At 46.7% G+C, this 18,211-nt stretch overlaps 1 protein-coding gene across 4 annotated transcripts in view; it reads left to right on the plus strand.

Moving 5' to 3' along the window:
- Nucleotides 1–18,211, plus strand: part of arhgap21a (Rho GTPase activating protein 21a) — a 75,516-nt gene that overhangs the window by 24,426 nt on the left and 32,879 nt on the right. For 2 of the 4 annotated variants that reach the window (XM_070986578.1, XM_070986577.1), the window contains one exon: nucleotides 14,919–15,107. In XM_070986578.1, coding sequence (XP_070842679.1) covers nucleotides 14,919–15,107 — 189 coding nt within the window. Of the gene's footprint in view, nucleotides 1–10,093; nucleotides 10,463–14,918; nucleotides 15,108–18,211 lie in introns of those variants that run through there. The other 2 variants (XM_070986576.1, XM_070986579.1) reach the window with 2 other exon arrangements.

The following is an 18,211-nucleotide window of genomic DNA, read 5'->3' on the forward strand; positions in this document are numbered from 1 at the left end:
TTGTTTTCTAAGAGACACTTCAGCTTATCTGCTGGACTGGATCTTAACATGTAGATCCCTTGGACTTAAAGGCCGTGGCTTTGCTGCACCGTCTTTACGTCCAAACAGCACTCTGCTCCTCAGCACGATGTCCCTGAGTGAGTTTCTGGGCATGCACGTCCACGTCTTAATTGACGAAGCTGCTGCGGTTAAACTCGGAGGTCTGATGAAGTGCAGCCTGCAAAAGGGGGGGAGTTCAGAGGACACACCCATTGTCAGGAAAGTGAGGGATGAAAGGAAGTGGAGACCGGAGGAGGGGAGGGCAGGTCTGCAGTACTCTGTGTGCTCCAGCTCAGTCCCTGTACACAGAGGAAAGCACCGTGGTGTTTTCCAAGGACCATCATTCCTCTGTCAGACGCGACGGGCATCCTCAATGACTCTGTGCGCATTTTCTCCGGCTCGTCCTCTTACTTTTTCTGCCTGTTTCTCCCATTTTCTCTCTCACCCCATTCTCGCTCACGCTCCCTCTCTGGCTGGATCATAATCGCAGTGTAATTTACAGCTCTTGGTCAGCCCGGGGCTGTGTGTATGTGTGTGTGTTGTTTGAAGGGTGTGTCCCACAGCCCTCATCAGTGTTGGCTCCGGTGCAGAGCGCCTCTCTTCATAACCAATACCAGATCTGTCCCATACCAAATCTGTTACAGTCCACTGAATGCCTTTGCAAAAATGCAACGGCGTTAGCGTCGCTGATTAAAATGCTGTGTTTTTTTAAGTGGACCAGAACTGAGTATATGCAGCATATCCATAAAAGCCAGAGAACCCAACCCCTGTGGTCCTTTAAAGAGAAGTGGAAGGTCAGAAAACAGTAAAAATGCCCATCACGATTCCCCCAGAACCAAAAGTGATGCCTTCCAGTTGCTTGTGTGTCTGACCAACAGTCGTAAACCAAAATATATTCGATTAATAATGACACAGAGCAGAGAAATGCAGCAAATCCTCAAATCTCTCTCAACTTGTAGCACTGGAGAAAACATGAAAAGTCAGCGGTGAGGCTGCTGTCTGCAGACCCTTCCTCCCTCTGCAGAGCTGTGTGTCAACCCTCCATCGTGTGGGATGAGTTTCTACGCCAGTAATTACCTTCAGGAGAACAGCAGCTGCTGTTTTGGCTGCGGCGCTCAGCAGCATACGTTAACACATGCTACAGCCGCTGCACGTGAGGGAGGTAAACACGAGATGGCCAGACATGGAAAAAGAGTTCATATCAAGATGAATATTTCATATTCCATTACGCGCGGTAAGGAGTATTTTTAGAGTTTGGGAGCATCTCTTCAGTCGTTTATGAATTTTAAATGGCAGTTGTGAATATTTCACCAGTCGACCAGAATAGCCGGGCTGGATGCAAGAAATGCTGAGAACGTCGCGGGTGGATGCTGTCGAAGGTGTTTGCACATTTCGCTGTAGCTTTTGCATGTATGTTGGTCTGATGAGGATTATTAATTATGATTCACTGTTGACCACCTGAACAGTCAAATGCAATGTCATGAAATATGTTTTCGAGATAAATGCATATGATGGGAGGTCTGAAATGTGGCCTGTTTGAATGGCTGACATATAATGCTGAGCTACAATATGGCAGCACACATGTATTTCTGTTCAAGTCAATTAAAACAAACGTGGAAGTGAATAAACAACTGGAACAGTTCATAATAAATCTAACTCCTACATCAGCCCACGTTTTACTCATGAAAAGCACATTTTAATGCCTTTTCTTCGTCATCTGCGATGTGAAAACACGAGATTTCCACACAGTCAGAGAAAGTAAACACGCTCGTCCTGCTGTTCAGGCTTCGGTATGAAGTCCCAGCACACCACGGAGCGTCTCTCCTGCTGGGCTGCTGACAGCGCTGTCAGCCGAAGAGTCAATCACCGTGGACCGCAGAGGAGCCTGAACCGCCATCTGGTTCAGAAATGCTTTAGCCGCCTTCGCTGACAGTCATCGCCGGAGAGAGCGTTGGAGCAGCCAACGGGCTGGAGTCAGTCTGCTTCATCAGTCCTCTGATCCTTTCAGCAGCACATACTCTATGTGGTCAGGTACTTGCGTCAATGTTAGGTAACAGGGATGGGTGAAAAACATCATTTCACACAAGAATCTTGTTTTGATTCACAAATGCCAGAGTAGTTACTTAAAAAGGTGCTTAAACAGGCAGAAGACTGCGGCGTGTTTCCAGATAAATACCTGCGGGTGAACGTGCGACTATTTCATCCCCGTTTTGATGCATAAGGTGTCGTTATGCAGAGCACCACAGAGCTAAACACACCTGAATGAGCGCTGTTCTCCCGCCATGCGTGTTGCCACCCATTACCTATAATTATGCGCCCGTCAAGTATGCGTCTGGAATTGTCGGACCCTCCGCCCTTTAGCCTTCCCCCGAGTCTACAGCGGTCCGGTCTCAAACCTCAACCATGGGGATTCTGAGATCAGCTTACACTGCTGCTATATGGGCTCTTTATGGAGCACACGTTGGTGAACAGCAGTGTCACGGTTTCTTAAAGGAGCCTTTCAGACGGCTGGAAAGCCTGAGGGACTACGTTTACATTCAGGGTGGACAGGTTAGTCTATATGTCCCGCTCTGGCATTTTAGTGGCCCGGCGTCTTGAATCAGCCGTTTGTCCCAGTGTCTGATTGATGATGTCTGTGGACTTTCCAGACGCGGGCGGTTTATGGCGTTGGGTGGGTTCTGGGTGGAATAGTGGTGTCTTATGTCGGGTGAATCCTGCTTTATTCAGGGTTTTTACAGCCTCTAGCATCACTGTCTGACCCATTCATAGAACCAGCTTTCAGGGGTTCATCTCTGGTCGCTCATGCAACGCCTGCTAAACCGGGCCCAGTATAGGCACTGAATATTTGCTGCAACCGTTTATTAAAAGTGGTCGCTGCAGTGCTTAAACTCAAAATAGTGTAATGATCATATCCTTCACCCTTAAGCCGGGCGATGTTACGGAAACAGGGTGTCGAAGGCAGGCTGGATGCTGCACGCTGACCCGCTGGTATTGACCTCACACACAGGGCTTATCTGACATGACCGGCAGTCTGACAGGAGAATAACTGCGTCTTCATTAGCGCTTTCTGATCATCTGAGGCTCTGTCTCGTCTCACCTCGTGTCATGTCCCCGAGGGAAGCCGTCTGAGTGATGAGGAGGGATGCAATAATTAAACATTGTCAGAGAGAGGTTTTTTTTTTTCATTCAGGAGGTGTTTGGGATGGGTCGGGGTACGGCTATCATCAGAAACCTATTTGCTCCTTTTCTCGCTGTCTGAGAGCAGCTGCTGAGGGCTGAATGAGCAGGCTACTGAGCGTTTGATTGGCAGAGGCATTTGTCTGAAAGTGTCAAGGGACCTCTGGAGACAATCGTCCAGATCAAGCAGTGCTCCTTCACTGGGCGACCCCCTCCTCCCCCTCCTCCTCCCCCTCCTCCTCCCCCTCCTCCTCCTCTGGGCTCGGGGCTTTTGTCTCGCTCGTTAGGTTTTGGGTGAGCGTCCAACAACAACCTCTCCTCGCCGCAGCCACAGCTCCATCTCGAAGGAAATCCCCTGTTTTTTGTCTCCTGGAAGCTTGTTGCTGTCGTGTGTTTCTCCTCCGCCCCGCACAGACGGTCTCCATAGCAAACTGTGAATTTTGATGGTTGTTTTTGCCAATGGAAGAGAAGCGATACCCTGGCTCATAAATATGTCGTGGGCATGACTCACAGCGAGTTAAACTGGGAGCTTTTCGGAGCTGTTGCGTCATGACTTATGTTTGAGTTGGATGCTTCTTAAAATGAAAGGAAAGCTGGTGCCAACTTCCTCCTCACAACAAAGGCATGCATGAGAAACGGCAGTCATTGTGTTGTTGTAGGATTAGAATATGAGGAAAACTTTCTCTCCTCCCTCAAATTGCATATTAATACAGTTTTGTCATTGCCATTCTGAGCTCTCTGTCCTTGCTATACTGAATCATCAATTAACTAATATTGCAATCTGGGAAAAGGGGGAACATTTTCTGCAGTGCAGCACCTTGGAAGCAGGATAGTTGGCAGTTGGCAGACAGTGGCAGCTATAACACTTTCTCTGTAACAGTCCTCCAGTGTATTGAAGAGGAAACTGCAGCTGCAACAAAGCGATTAGGAATTTGTTTTGTGATCCACTGATCTGCTCATTATTGTCTCGATTGATCATTTAGTCCACAAAATGCCAGAAAATAGTGAAAAATTGCAGTTTAGGGTGACTCCCCCAGATTACTTCTTTTTATCTGTGTTAAGCGGTTAAAAATGCAGATGAGCTGAAACTGCAAAGCTGAGGGGAGCTGCAGGTTCAGGTGATGCATCTCTGCAGGTTCATCAAAATGAGCCTCCTCAGTGTCACATTTGGTATATTCTTATAATAAAAATGTTGTTTGTGGACACTTTACTGTTCTGTCACAGCACTAATTGATTAATGAACTGTGGTGATGTTTCCTTGCTGCCTAAAACATGAAAACTGCATGAAACTTTGTGTTGCTGCTACAATTTTACTTTCTCCTTAAATCGTCCCACGGGAAAAGCTTGGCATGCAGCCTCTCCAGATTTCGTTTTCCTCTCTTTGCTCGAAGCAGATTTTAGCGGACTTGTGTTTATGATATTCCCAAATGCAAACAGCGTCTCTCGCTCGCTCTCTTTTCCCTCATTTACTGTCTCGGTTTCTTCCCTCCCCTCAGGAAAGAAAGTCTGGCTTTGTTTGCGTCCACCCCGAACGCCCACCCTTGCTTCTGGTGTATTGGCAGACGAGAATGCAGTAAAATTATATTACAGGCCCTCATATGCAGTACCTGACTCCATTATTGCCTCCTACACTCAGATTGAGGCACTTATCTGAGCCTGAAACAAGATCAATCTGCTCCTGTATCTGCCTGATCAGCTCTCCCCAGGGTTGTTGATGGTGGGGCTCATACCCCTCGGTGCCCCCCGAGGGCCATGTGAAGAAGGGCTTTATGGGCGTGCAGTGGTGTGGGTGCATAGTGGGAGCAGTCTGTTCCCTGGCCCTCATTAGCCAGCCCTTTGTTACAGTAAGCCATACCTCGCGGAGCCCAGATGCAGCATGTCCAGATTAGATCTTACACCCGCCAGGAGTCCTGAAAAGCCACCCCGAATGGAGCCTAATCCTCCTGAAAGACTTTCTCTTTTCTTCTACCACACACACACAGCCACAGATACATAAAGTTGGTCACACACAAGCACCGAGTGGAGACTTCAGCATTACTTATTGTAGTCTTTAGAGCCCCGTCGGTGCCTTGTGTCTTTAATCCCCATCCAGAGATCCTGTCAGCTGCTTACAGACCACGGGCCCTTTTTTTCCTTTGTTACACAAATCAGAGCCACAGATAATCATCTAATAAAACCTAGACTCCGAGGTTTGAGTGGATTAAAATGAAACGGCATCATGAAACAACCTGGTTTTCATTGTGTCGTGTTCTCCAGAAACGTAAACATCTGAAATGAGTTTCACAACTTTGGCTGTTAGCGTTCGGATTTTGAGGATTTTTCTGCGGCGGCAGAACGGCAGCTTTTCCTCGGCTGGGCTCGTCCGCGCTGCTGTTCAGCACCACCGCTAATGTAATTTCATCTTAAAGGCTTGGCTTAGTCGCTTGTCGATCTCTCCATCCTCGCCTTCACTTCACCGCAGCCGCAGTCTGGATGTTGTCTTTGGCCGTGCATGTGGTGTTGTGTGAAGCCACAAGGCCATTTGCTGAATTATCAGCAGGGGGACTCCGAGACCAAACTGCGCTGTGTTGGGTCCAGCCGCGAGTGGTGACGGTGCAGAGACAGCGACCAAAAGCTCTGCATGTTACAGCACACACATCAGTAAACCCTCTGCCCGCCTCAGTCGTCCAGCGCGCCGCCCTCCACACCTGCAGGTAGAATTTCACAGGCCATGCTCGAGTTGATCCTATCAGTTGGTCCTGCTAGTTGTTATTGCTGCTTTTCTGGGATGGACAGCGTTTCGTACAATTTACACCTCCGTGTGATCTCATAAATTTCTTCAAAGCATTTTCCTAGCTGGCGTTAAAGAGCTGCGGCCGGTTTATTGTGTGTTTGAACACGGCCGTCATCCCACTAACCTGCTGCTGCTGCTGCTTGTCTCTCTTTCATATCAAAGTAAACTGAATGCATTTGGGTTTTGCGCTGCTGGACAGCCAGAACAAGCAATGTGAGGATGTCACATCACACATTGTATTCAGACCTTTGCTTCCGCTTATTTCCTCACATGCGTCTCGGTTGGCCAGATCACAAATCTGACAGCAGTTCGTCTTAGTTGGATCAGGGTCGGCCCTCCTTCAGTCCAGAGAGAGGTGATAATGCACCTCGAGCTGTTCGGTAACTGCTAAAAAGAAGAGAGGAAGAATGACTCCGATAAATACTTCTTTATGGCCGTATGTGTTGAAATTACTGCGGCTGATTTCGCTTGAGACAGAGAAAAGTCTCTTCAGTGACTGGATTATAAGACTCTCCATACACGCTCACTGGAGACTACAGACTACATATGAGATGATAAAGTCATAGTTGTTGTACAGCATGGGTGAAAGCCATCATATACAGTGTGTACAGAGTCCTTGTTAGTCATTTTCAGCATTTTTCCGATCATTCTGTTGTGTTCAGGTAATGAATATTCCCACGACACGTCTCTGTAAACAAAACCTTTGCATTATTTACAGCAATTCCTTAATCGCTTACTTCACCCTGCAGCTGCTGATACCTGAGACGACCCGAATCATCCTTAAAGCTCAACTCTGCCCAGACATTAAAGCGCTAAATCCAGAACAAACGCGTAAATCCTTCCTCGCTCTGTGTTCGCACACGGAGCCGCGGCGTGTCCTTCCTTTAGCTTTAGCTCTATAAACGTGCGACAAACCCGCAGGATTGACACGGGGGGAAATCACCTCCTCGGCACCCTGAGATGCACTGATCTATGCACACAGACACGCACAAAGCATGAAATCCCACGAGCGCCCACAGAGAGCCGCCCGGTCCAGTGGTCGACATTGTTGTGGTCTGGTGTGTTGCCTCGACAACTGCATAATATTTCTGGGCGGCATGTCTAGTTTTTGTGTCTGCATGGCACCGAATCCGCTTCCTGGCCAACAGGAATTCCATTCAGGGATCTTTTCTTTCCTCCCTTATCATGTGTTTTAGATTTAGAGGAATTTAGAGACTGTATGTGATGTGGTTGAAAAACCCCATCGCGCTCTGAAACGTAGTAGCTGAGGTGAGAAGTTTTGCTTTGCTGAGAGTTCACTCTATATACCCGCTCCGGTGAGACCCGATCCTTGTTTTGGCTTCCTCAAGTCAAGTGTCTCAGCCGGCCGTGTTTGGCCACATCTATTTCTGCCGTCTTTTCCGTACAGAATACCACACACTATATCGAGCCGAGCGAATGTGGTAACAAGATGCTCATAACAAAACGCTGAGAGGGAACATTCCACGACTGGGTTCCTGATGTTGTTTTCACGCTCGCCGCTGTCTCGGATGGCAAATACTCCTCAGAGTCAGAATAGACTGGTATTTACGCTTTCGCCGTTCAGCAGACGCTCTCATCCGGAGCGACTTCACAAACCTCGCCGGCCGCTGACGGACGCTCATTTACACATTACACAGTCTTGTTCAACAGGCCACGTCCTGGCACAGTCCTGATGGTGCTGATGGAGCAGCACGGAAGCTCTGCAGAGACCTGAGATGAAAATGTGATTAAATATTAAACTGATGTTTTGGTCTCCACTGGAGAGGGTTACTAAAAGGTATCAGGGCTGAGTCCACCCTGCTACCGAGCATCTCGCCGCACCTAAAATAAAGGCAGCTGCCATGCCTCCGCGGGGTTCGTTTACCTCGAAGCATTGAGGAGGTATTCCCTGGCGGCGTGGCTGACCTCTTACGTAATAGTACGAGGCGAGTGTGGAGGGAGAATCGGTGGTAGCAGGTGGTGGAGTTTAGATTCACATGTCCGCTTAGCGTCTAGTGTAGAGCATTTTCTCCTGGGTTGAGCCACGATGGGACTGTTTCTTTGACAGATTTATCCCCATTGTTCCTGTTGGCATCAGCACACAGTCGACATTTTAAGAGGTGCCAGAGCCGGTTTGTAACTGAGCTTAAAGGAGGTGAATTTGGTCTGAAGTTTGTTATTTTGCTGCGGTGAAAGGCCACGTACACCTGAACAGGTGTTTTCAGCCACTGATTAGGCCTCAAGTCAAGTAATGTCAGTTAAACTCTATGAGACGATGATGACGGCGTCTCATCATCGTCTCACACTGACAGATGCATAAAACAGGTGGGGGAGCTGGACACGCTGTGGGTGGACTGCTGGTGTTTTAGGCGTAGGTGTGAGCAGTATAGGTGCTATTTCATGTTAAATGGCAGTATGTTTTTTCATATGATTAGGCATGGGAATGAATACCAATGTCATTACTGATTCTGCTCATCAGTCTGATGCTTTATCAAATCCCTCATTGATTCCTGATCAGTTTTAGAGGAGCTGGCTGCAGCGACTGTCTGTCTGTCATCATAAAAGGGATGACGAGATCATTTTTTAACAGCCTTCGTTTTCAGCTGGGTTTTCTTATTCCAATAAAAAATCTGCTAATCCTGCCTGCGTGGTGATAATATTATAGCTTAGCATATTTACCCTCGGTGACGGTGGACTCATGTTGAGTGGAAAAGTGTTTTCACGCCTACTTGAAATGATCATTTTGCAGACATTACAGTTCGAGCCCGTCTTCATGACATGAAGTCACGTTTCGCACCCCCTCTTCCTGTCCATCATAGATTCAGAGTTTCTCAGTGAGTCAGAAAACCACGCCAGCATCGATTACAGGAATTGATAAGCTGGGGGTTCATACGATTCAGATGGACAATTTCTGCAAATTTGGTTGAAAAATCCCATTAATATGTCTGTTTCTTTGCTAAGGTAATGATTGAATCTAATCAATTAAGGAGCACTTACTCCCATTAGCTTCAGCTGAACAGAATGAAGACTGTGTTTTTCACCCCCATCAGTTACACTGAAATTGCTTTAGAGAGAGATCTATTTGCAGCCAGTGTGGACAAGAGAAACTATTTTTTGTGTCCAACAGTGCTTCCAGTGTACCTACTCGCACACATTCCCGCTTATAAAGGAGCAAACTCTTTACTGGCTTCAAATCCCTGTCATCTGACTGCATAGTTCATCAGCACACAGCAACCTGCTTTAGACTGAAGTAATCCCTGTTCCTTATCCTTACATACAGTGTTTATCTGTATGATCCTCGTTGCATAAACAAATATGTAGATATATGCAGCTTCAGACCACCAAGTCTGCCGCCCAGGCATTAGCTCTTTGTAAATGCCAGATGAGCTGCAGGCTTGCAGGTGGGTGGGTCGGCTCTACGTTTTTATGCCTTTATAGTTTTTACTGAACCCATATGTTTCCTTATCTGTATTAGCCCCACTTGACTTCCTCCACTGGCTGTGAAAACAATCCAAGTTGTTCGCGTCTCCTGGCAGATAGCAGCTTTGTACATCCTGTGCTTCCTCCTGGAAAAACTTTCGGAGTGTTCCTCGTGTTCGGCTTACCTTTGGCTTGCGCGCGCGTTTCCTCCTCCTTTCATTTGTTCCCATGATTTATTGATCAGCCTCGACACGTGAGCCTGTTAGCGTGCCGGCGAGCTGGACGTTTTAAAGGCTGGCAGCGGGAGAGGTGAGTTAGAGATGGAGGAGAGAGGAAGGGAAGAGAATTCACTTCTGGCTGCCTGGTGTGTGTGTGTGTGTGTGTGTGTGTGTGTGTGTGTGTGTGTGTGAGTGAGTGTGTGTGTGCATACTTCAGAGGGAGTTTTGTGTGGTGAGTGGGTGGGTGCGTCAGTCAGTCGGCCCGGGCTCTCTGCAGTGCACTCAGCCGCTGTGCTCTCCTCTGGGCTGAGTGGAAACATCATGTGTCTGTGGGACGCCCAGAGAAACAGCCCCGTTTCTCCAGACTGAGACCAGAATAGACCGTTAAAGGCGGACTGAGGCGGGAGGATGGTGCAGCGGGGACTCAAGTAGAAACTCGGAGTAGGCTTTGGAGGAGAAAAGAGTAACAAGAAAGGCAGAAACCGGAACATTTTTGTGGATTCTCGTCAGATCTGGCTATGCCATGCTGGCCCAGAGGAACGGGCTACCTCCGGGCTGTAAGCCAGTCCCTCTGAAGGATCACCCAGACCTGCGGGATGTGGACGTGAACGCCGAAGGCTGCTGCTCCCTCTCTCCTTCCCCGTCATCTGGAGGCTGTCCCTGGGCTCGGCTGGCCGGGGTGGACGGCTGCCTGTCAGAGCCGTACTGTCTCTGGTTCCAGCTTTTGGCCCGAGCCTACTGGGGCGAGGTGGAGCTGGGGCTCACCAGCCCCAACCGCAGCGTGTCCTGGGCTCGGCTCAGGGAAGCCTCCAGGAAGAACTGCGTCCGATCTCGGGTAAGGGCCCTCATGCATGAGAAAGATGGAGAGCATCCTCGTGAAATGAGGACGTTCGGCAAGTTGTGTCACAGTTGTGAGAGTGTTTTAGGAAAAACCTGCGTGGCTGAAATATGCATTTAGGCGATATCAGTCTCTGGCAGAGACGTATAGGTTTACATAGGAAGAATCTGAGAGGGGGGAGAGGTTAGGGGCAGCTACACTTTGTTGTGCTGTCTGAGGAATTTTGTGTGCGTCATCCTGCTCTCCAGCGGCAGGCTAGTCCTGTTTCATTGACCAGTATCTTTTGTAATCGGAGTGCATCTGCGTGTTTTGGTTTCAGGTTTCGTTTATTGATGGTCCCTCTGTGCCGTCAGGGGACACTTTGCCGTCAAAAGAAGACGTTTGTTGTTTATTTTCCAGCTGCGCGCATATGATAAAAATGTCCAAAAACAGCCATTTCTTATTACTCCTTACGGACAGACGGTTGATTGAATGAAGTCATTGTTCAGCGATGGACCAAATTAGCTACTTGAAGGCATATTTTCCAGCAGTGTTGTGAAAAAGGGTGACTAATGTTAAAGTCTGTGGTCGGAGAGGGAAAGAAAAAGGCGTGGAGTGAGAGCGGTAGATCCATGAGGTAAGAAGACTCAGGGGTGACTCACAGACTTAAAGAAAAAAAAAGCTGAGTCCACATGTAATGCCATGCAAATTCCTCATCTCATATACATAAAGAAGCAGGGGCGGGCATGCAAATGCAGCATCCCGCAGGCCACGGCGCCATATGGCGGCGCCCAGATCAAACCCTCAGCGTGCACATGACGGTGACGGCTCTGCTGAACAGATTGCATGCATAATTGAGTCGTGTTTATCAGGTGACTGTCTGAGTTACAGTTTTCTGCTTTTTGACTCTGTTTTACCTTCAGCAGCTGTGGTTTCCCTGCTGCAGCTCCTCTTCCTCTATAATTCAACATGTTATATATAGAGAGAGAGATGGAAAATGTGTGCGCGCCTCAGCCGTGGAGCATTTGAAGCGAGTGGCTCAGCTGTTGCATAATACAACAGCAAATTTTAAGCATGAAATCAAAACAAACAGCGTCAGCTCTCCTCTCTCCGCCGCGCTGTGGACTGTGGCTCGCTTCCAGCTCCGCTCCACTCGGGTATTGGTGGTGATTTCACCAGTCAAGGCCCACACCCATCCCGCTCTCCAGAGGCCCCTACATCTGCTGCTCCCAGACAGGCGGAGGAGAGGTGCGGATAGAGAAGCCAGAGGGCCGAGCGGGGAGAACGTCTTTGTTTTGGATCCACACCTAAGATGTATTTTGGTAGGAGAAGAGCCTGTGGAGAGATCTGGGTCGAGGCTGAAACTCTTGGCAGGCCCTCGTAGCCCGGAGTCAGTATGGTAGTGTTAGCAATAACCGCTAACGCGCGCCCTGTGGTGCAGCGGTTCAGCTCCGTCGTTACTTTGATGATCGATGTGACAGAAGTCTTACTGCTCAGACGGCTCACAGCGGGAGGAGAGGTCAGAGTGTTTCTCAGCGATGGCGCAAGACGGAGCCGGCGTGATTAAGAGTTATAGAATATTTCCTGCTCGGGGTTTGTGGCAGGGCTGGATGACGTGCCAAAACATTCCCATCGGGATTATTTTGACAGATTTTAGTGGGATCGGTCATTTTCGCGTTTCATTTTCGCTGAGAAAGAATGTCTAAAAAATGACGACGATGTGATTTTTTGCAGGAGTTTGTACCAAACAAGCACATCTGGAGAGTGTGATTTGGAGGCAGGGGCATCTTTAGCGCCATAATTCTTCATCTAAAATGATGTGTTGTGACACATTTTACCTTCAATAAAATGCAGCTCCTGAGATTTTGATGTTACACTTGGCCATACTGCAGTTTTGATAAGGTTTGGACTCATTAGTAATCCCTGGTTTATGGAAATGAAAAATCTGGGTTGGAAAGAAGAGTTTAACAGAGCTGAAGTCCTGGATAATGTACTCTGAGAGCAGTGTTGTTTTCTCGTGTGTTTGGACTATTGCAACACTTGCAGAAAGCAGCCATCAATCATTTCCTTTAACATTTGATCTCTAAACTGTCACAAAATAATAAAATAAATGCCCATCAGACTTTCCCAGAGTCCGTTGTGACCAAATAAAATCGATTTGATTTGTCAAACCAACAATCAAAACTCATAGAAATTTAGGTTGCACTAAATTACAGGAAGGAAAAGCCACAAATCCTTGAACTTGAGAAGCCAGAAAGCTCCAGAACAATGTTTTGTTTTGGTGTTTTTGTGCCTAAAATGGGCAACGAGTGAACAGTCAGTTCATCTGTTAGTCAATCAGCAGAATTAATCACTAACTATTTTAGTTTCGGGGGGATTTTTTAAGTAAAAATAGCAAAAATATTCACTGGCAGCAGCTTCTGCTCTGCTTCCAAATGTGAAAACTTGCTGTTTTCTTTGATAATAAACTGGATATATTTGATTTTTTAGACAAAACACAACATCTGAAGATTATCACATGTGCCCCTGGGAAGCAGTGATGATATTTCTTACTATTCTTCAGACATTGTTTAGAGTATTTCCTCCATGGATCAGTAACGAAGGTCGCTCTGCAGCCTTTCATCACAGTCCGGCCTCTGAGATAAGATCGAACACGTGCCCACCCGTACTCTGTTTGCGTGCATGCATTTCTGTGTGTTTTCTCAGGTCTCAGAGCGTCATCGTCGGGAAACGAGGGTCATGAACGTACGCTAGAGTGACTCGCTAGTCTGATGCTGGTCTCCTCATGAACGCGTCTTTGTTACAGATCATTTAAAATCAGCCATTTGCAGCTGTGTTGCGCTACATGGGCACGAACGTAAAGTTACACAAGCCGAGAGCTGCCAGCATTAAGGGCTGTTTTTATCCCGTGTTAGTCACAGTAAGAATGCTGAAGATAAGTCTGTCATCATGTAAACACGCCAAATAGCCCTGCAAAGCCCCAAACGTGCAGTAACTGAAGCCATATGTATGGGTGTGCGGAGCCCAGGCCAGAACAAATGACGGCCCTGATTACGCTGACAGATATTGTGATCGCTGACATGAACCACAACTTAGCAACAGAATTACTTGGCTGTTGTTTTTGACCCCTGTCACCAACATTTTGACAGGTTTCATCGAGGGATGATGCGAGTGTGCGCAGTGAAATGACTTCTTGTGCATTACAAACAGCACAGCTGATCAGTAGATTGATCCCATAATGACGAACCGTGTGGGGGAATAGTTTTATATGTTGGTCGTGTGCTTTCAGACAGGTCGTTCTCACCCGTGGGCCCGTTTTGCCAGCCTGTGTGTGTTTGTGTACGTTAGATGTGTTGCCTTCAGGTGCTGCCACCTTCATCAGACAAACTTTGCATTAATGCCATCAGGTTCCCCAAATGCAGCCAAAGTGGACGCTTTTGGCCCGCCACCATCTTTTCCATCAGCGTGATAAGTGAACCTGTAACACCGACAACCTGTAATCCCCACATTTCTGACATTTAGCTATGAAATCGTCCCCTGTGGTCGCATCAATCCGTCATCGTGTTTGTTATGACAGACAGCAGATAGATTTCTTAAATCAATATGTAAATGTGAAATTACCCGTTATGACTTATTACACAGAAGCAGCCTTTAAACAACAAACCATCTTGTTTGTCTTACTGACTTATGATTCCCAAAAGTGTAAACCTTGACAGAACGACACCTTGTTAGTAGAAACAACATGACCCAGCCTGACAGCGCTGATGAATCACCAGCAGGGGATTTCTTCTGTGTTTTTAGATGAAGTTGATTAATACGATCTTTGCTCGGCCGTGGGCTGTTTTCATCTGTGGAAACACACTTTTCTTTGTTTAAGCAAAACCGCTTTTCTTACACAATAAGCAGAGGTGTTCTCAGCTGTCGACACGTGGAAGTGACTGTTTTACTGTTTTCACCTCCACATTTGATCTCTTTACTGGGGAGCATCATCTACAGCAGTGGTTCTCAACCTGGTTTGTCAAGACCTTCAGGGTCCCAAGATAGATTTTGAGGGAGGCAATGATTTATTTTTTTTTTTCTGCTCCTCAAGAAAATCTTTGTTTTTTTTTTTAACTTTTATTAATGTTTTTTGTTAAATAGAGAATACTTTCAGGTGATAATGTTGTAAAAAATCATTTACATTAAGAAAATATTAGAAAGAAAGATGCTTGAATGGCTAACATTGGTTAAGAGTTAGACGATGAACACCACACTCATGTCTGTGCACCCAATACGAAGCGACAGCTCGCAGCTGGTTAGCTTAGCTTAAAGGCTGGAAACAAGGGGACACAGCTAGCCCAGCTCTGGCTCCTCTCCCCTGTTTTTCTGTCTTCATGCTAAGCTATGCTATGCAAAGCTGCAATAAGCACGTTTTCACACTGCCCGTGTTCTGGAGATCAACCCTAACGTTCCTGTTTTTTTGTCCCCCCTTCAGGCCAAGCAGAAGGATGGGCGCGATCAGAGCGAGGCGTCGGCCGCGGCCTCTCCCGGGCCAGAGGAGGAGCCTTTTTCCTGGCCGGGGCCCAAGACGCTTCACCTGCGCCGAACCTCCCAGGGCTTCGGCTTCACACTGAGACACTTCATCGTCTACCCGCCGGAGTCTGCCGTCCACAACTCTCTGAAGGTGACAGCACATTACCCCTCTGACGACACTAAGGCCTAAATATGACAAAACAAAACAACCTTCACGCCATCTGATGCAATTTGGAGCCGAATCATTTTTAAAATACACAAGAAAATCTGACAGCTGGATAAAGAAAATAAGCCGACATTTACAAAGCCTCAGGCCAGCAGGATGATCTGACTGAGACATTATATCAGAAACAGGTGAAATAATCTCACACAACAGGCAGCTTTTCAGCTGTTTAAGGAAATAAAACTTTATTTTGACGTATAGTTTGAGGAAAAATCCTCTGTAGCAGCTGTACTATAATAAGTGCTGTGCACGCTGCAACCAAACGATATTAGAAAGTGTATGAGGTGTTTAAAAATGTCATAACAACTCAATTTCCTTTGAATCCCTCCGGCCTCGCTGCCAAGAGAGTGAAAATTACAACTACTGGTCAGTGTTTTCATAAAATGTGTTATTTGGCTTTTTAGTGTCTGCAGTGATTATCAAACGCCAAGTATTTGTGCTGTTGGGGCGTTATGGGTCCATACGACTGAGCCCTGAGCTTACAGTATGTAGTTATTATCATAGCATGCTGTTTTTGCTGAGATCTTCCTGAAGCTGTTTCACCACGAGTCATAATTTTTTCCAGCTGTGAAGAGCTCAGACTCGGTGTTTTCCCCCGTTCTGAATCCTCATTTTGTCTTTTATACCCTTGATGTTAGTTAACACAGAAACAAGGGTCTCTCCTAAATAATGCAGTTTGTGTTCAGTCTCGGTCGTCGAAGAGGCTTTCTTTGTCGCAGCTGGGAACAAAACACGGCACCACAGTTGCTGAATTCATCCAAAATTGACCCAGAATTCACAAAGTGAAGCAGGTTGTGTTTTCAGTAGCTTCTGCCCACCATTAGCAGCACACGCTAACTGAGATTTAAGCCCCCTCATTGGATGTTTCTCACCAAAATGCACTTTGGGAGTCATATTCCACACTTCCACACCGTAGCTTAGTGCAGTTTCATGCTGATCCAACTGTGAGTCATTAACAGTCTGCACACAAAATGAATGGGACTTTCACTTCCAGACACAGCCGAGCCCAAAATATCTGCTCCCGCTTCAAATCTCTGTTCACTGTGGGATGGCAGCAACAATGACCGTTAGTCAGGAGACTAGGCACCAACTTTGTTAATTGATTAATGGTTTTAAATTGTATTTCAAGCAAAAAAAGCCCAAATTTCTCTCGTTCCAACTTCTAAATTGTGGGAATTTGCTGCTTTTTCATCTTATCTCATAATAAAGTGAATATCAGTGGGTTTTTCTGGTGTTTTAGAACAAAATAATGTCCATAAACAGCATATTATGCTTCATCAGTGTGAACATACTCTATAACCTGCTGGAATTAGAGCTGTTTGTAGTGTGGAGGCTATTTAACGTGGCAGTATGATCGATATTCAGTCTGTTCAAGATGTTATTGAACTGTTGAGTCGCCACCTCTGACCAAAGAGCAGTGACGTTGCAGTCGAGCTGTTAGCATTAATATGCACATGTAGCATCAGTAAAGCAGCGAGAGACTTGTTTCATCCCACCTGGGAAGTCGGCCAGCCGTCCCCTGGATAACATCAGTACCAATCTGCCCTTTGGTATTAATCCTGACGTTACAGCACATCCGGCTCCTAATGGGCACAGGCTAACGCAGAGTGAAGGGCTTTGGGTAAATACCACAGGGCTCCTTTAATGGGAAAATGTGCCGGTGTTTGGAGTCAGCTCTCTCAAAGCTTATCGCGGCCTCCTGACTATTAGTTTTTGTAAATGATAATTCAGGATAAGTTGGGTTTACTTTTCTCTGAAGTGTATTTTGACAACCTCCTCAGTTAGCACAGAAGGATTTCCGACAAAGTTAGCATAGTGCTTTCTGTTTATAGCTTTTGGCTGCGGCTGCGCGTGTTGAAAGAGAAACTGTGGCGCGACAGTTAGGATTTTTGGACATTTGTGTAACCAAAAGAGATAGGCAGGTTGTCCCAGAGGTTTTCTTAGGATTCACAGTGTTGTTTTGGCCACTATGTGCTTCTGTGGTGTTGCTATAGCTTAATAGACAAATAAGAAGGTTGTGTGGACTTCAGTTCAACTTAGATTAGCAAGTTTGTCCTCTTAAAAGACGCATGGCGTGCAAAATGAAGGCAGCAAATTCGTCTTAAAACACAACACAAAGCCGATTCAGCCTTTAGTCTCCTGCAAAAGAAGTTGGCAGCATTGTCGCTTATTTCTGTAATGAAGTCCTCGACGTTGATTTATAGATTCACGTGACTCAGACCGAGACATGTGTTGATTCAAACTGAAACCTTCAATTTCAATCCATCAGGTCGCACTCACTGTAAACCCCAACCAGTTCTCCCATTACGTAACCCAGAGCGAGGAGGGGGAGGGCAAAAAAGAAATCCTCATCCTCGTACATTCATCACATTTCATTGTAATTACTTTTAGGGCTCTTGATTAAGCGCAGTTTGAGGATATTGGGGTTAGCTCGAAGAGGGTCAGACCGTCTTAAGGAAAGCCTTCGGGAGAGCAGGGAGTCTTAAAGGCTACATGGAGAACATATGTGTCACTGATGGAGGTGGATTAAAGCAGCAGTGTGTGGATTTTAACTGAAGCTCGGAGGGAAATGAAGGTTTTATGTGTTGAGGAAACGGAAAAAACACAAACACGGCCCTGAAGTGGCTTTCTTCGTCCCGTCCCTGTTTTAATTATGTTGCTGTGTTAGATGATAATGAACGCTCCTCCGTCTCTCTGTGGATCGTCACGTCCCTCCAGGGCTGTAACCAGCCATTACTTTGATGAACGGTTAATCTCTTAATTGTTCTGATGAATCGGTTCATTGTTTTTGCCACTCGGGGGCAACGAAGATTATCTGTAAACACAACACCGACGCGTCGTCAGCACCTTTAAACCCACAAACTTCTCTGTGACATTATCGTTCATTTTTTGTGTTTTTGAGTCGAATATTCGCCATCTTTTAACTCTGGTTTTGGTCTCCACCCACTCATGAAGAGCAAATCTGTCCGTTTATGCTCCACTATGATCGCTAACTGTGGAGAAAGAACCAGAACAGGAAAGTTGTGGGACGG

This window comes from Chaetodon trifascialis, chromosome 18 (genome assembly GCF_039877785.1).
Source record: "Chaetodon trifascialis isolate fChaTrf1 chromosome 18, fChaTrf1.hap1, whole genome shotgun sequence".
In the NCBI taxonomy this organism is placed as follows: Eukaryota; Metazoa; Chordata; class Actinopteri; order Chaetodontiformes; family Chaetodontidae; genus Chaetodon; species Chaetodon trifascialis.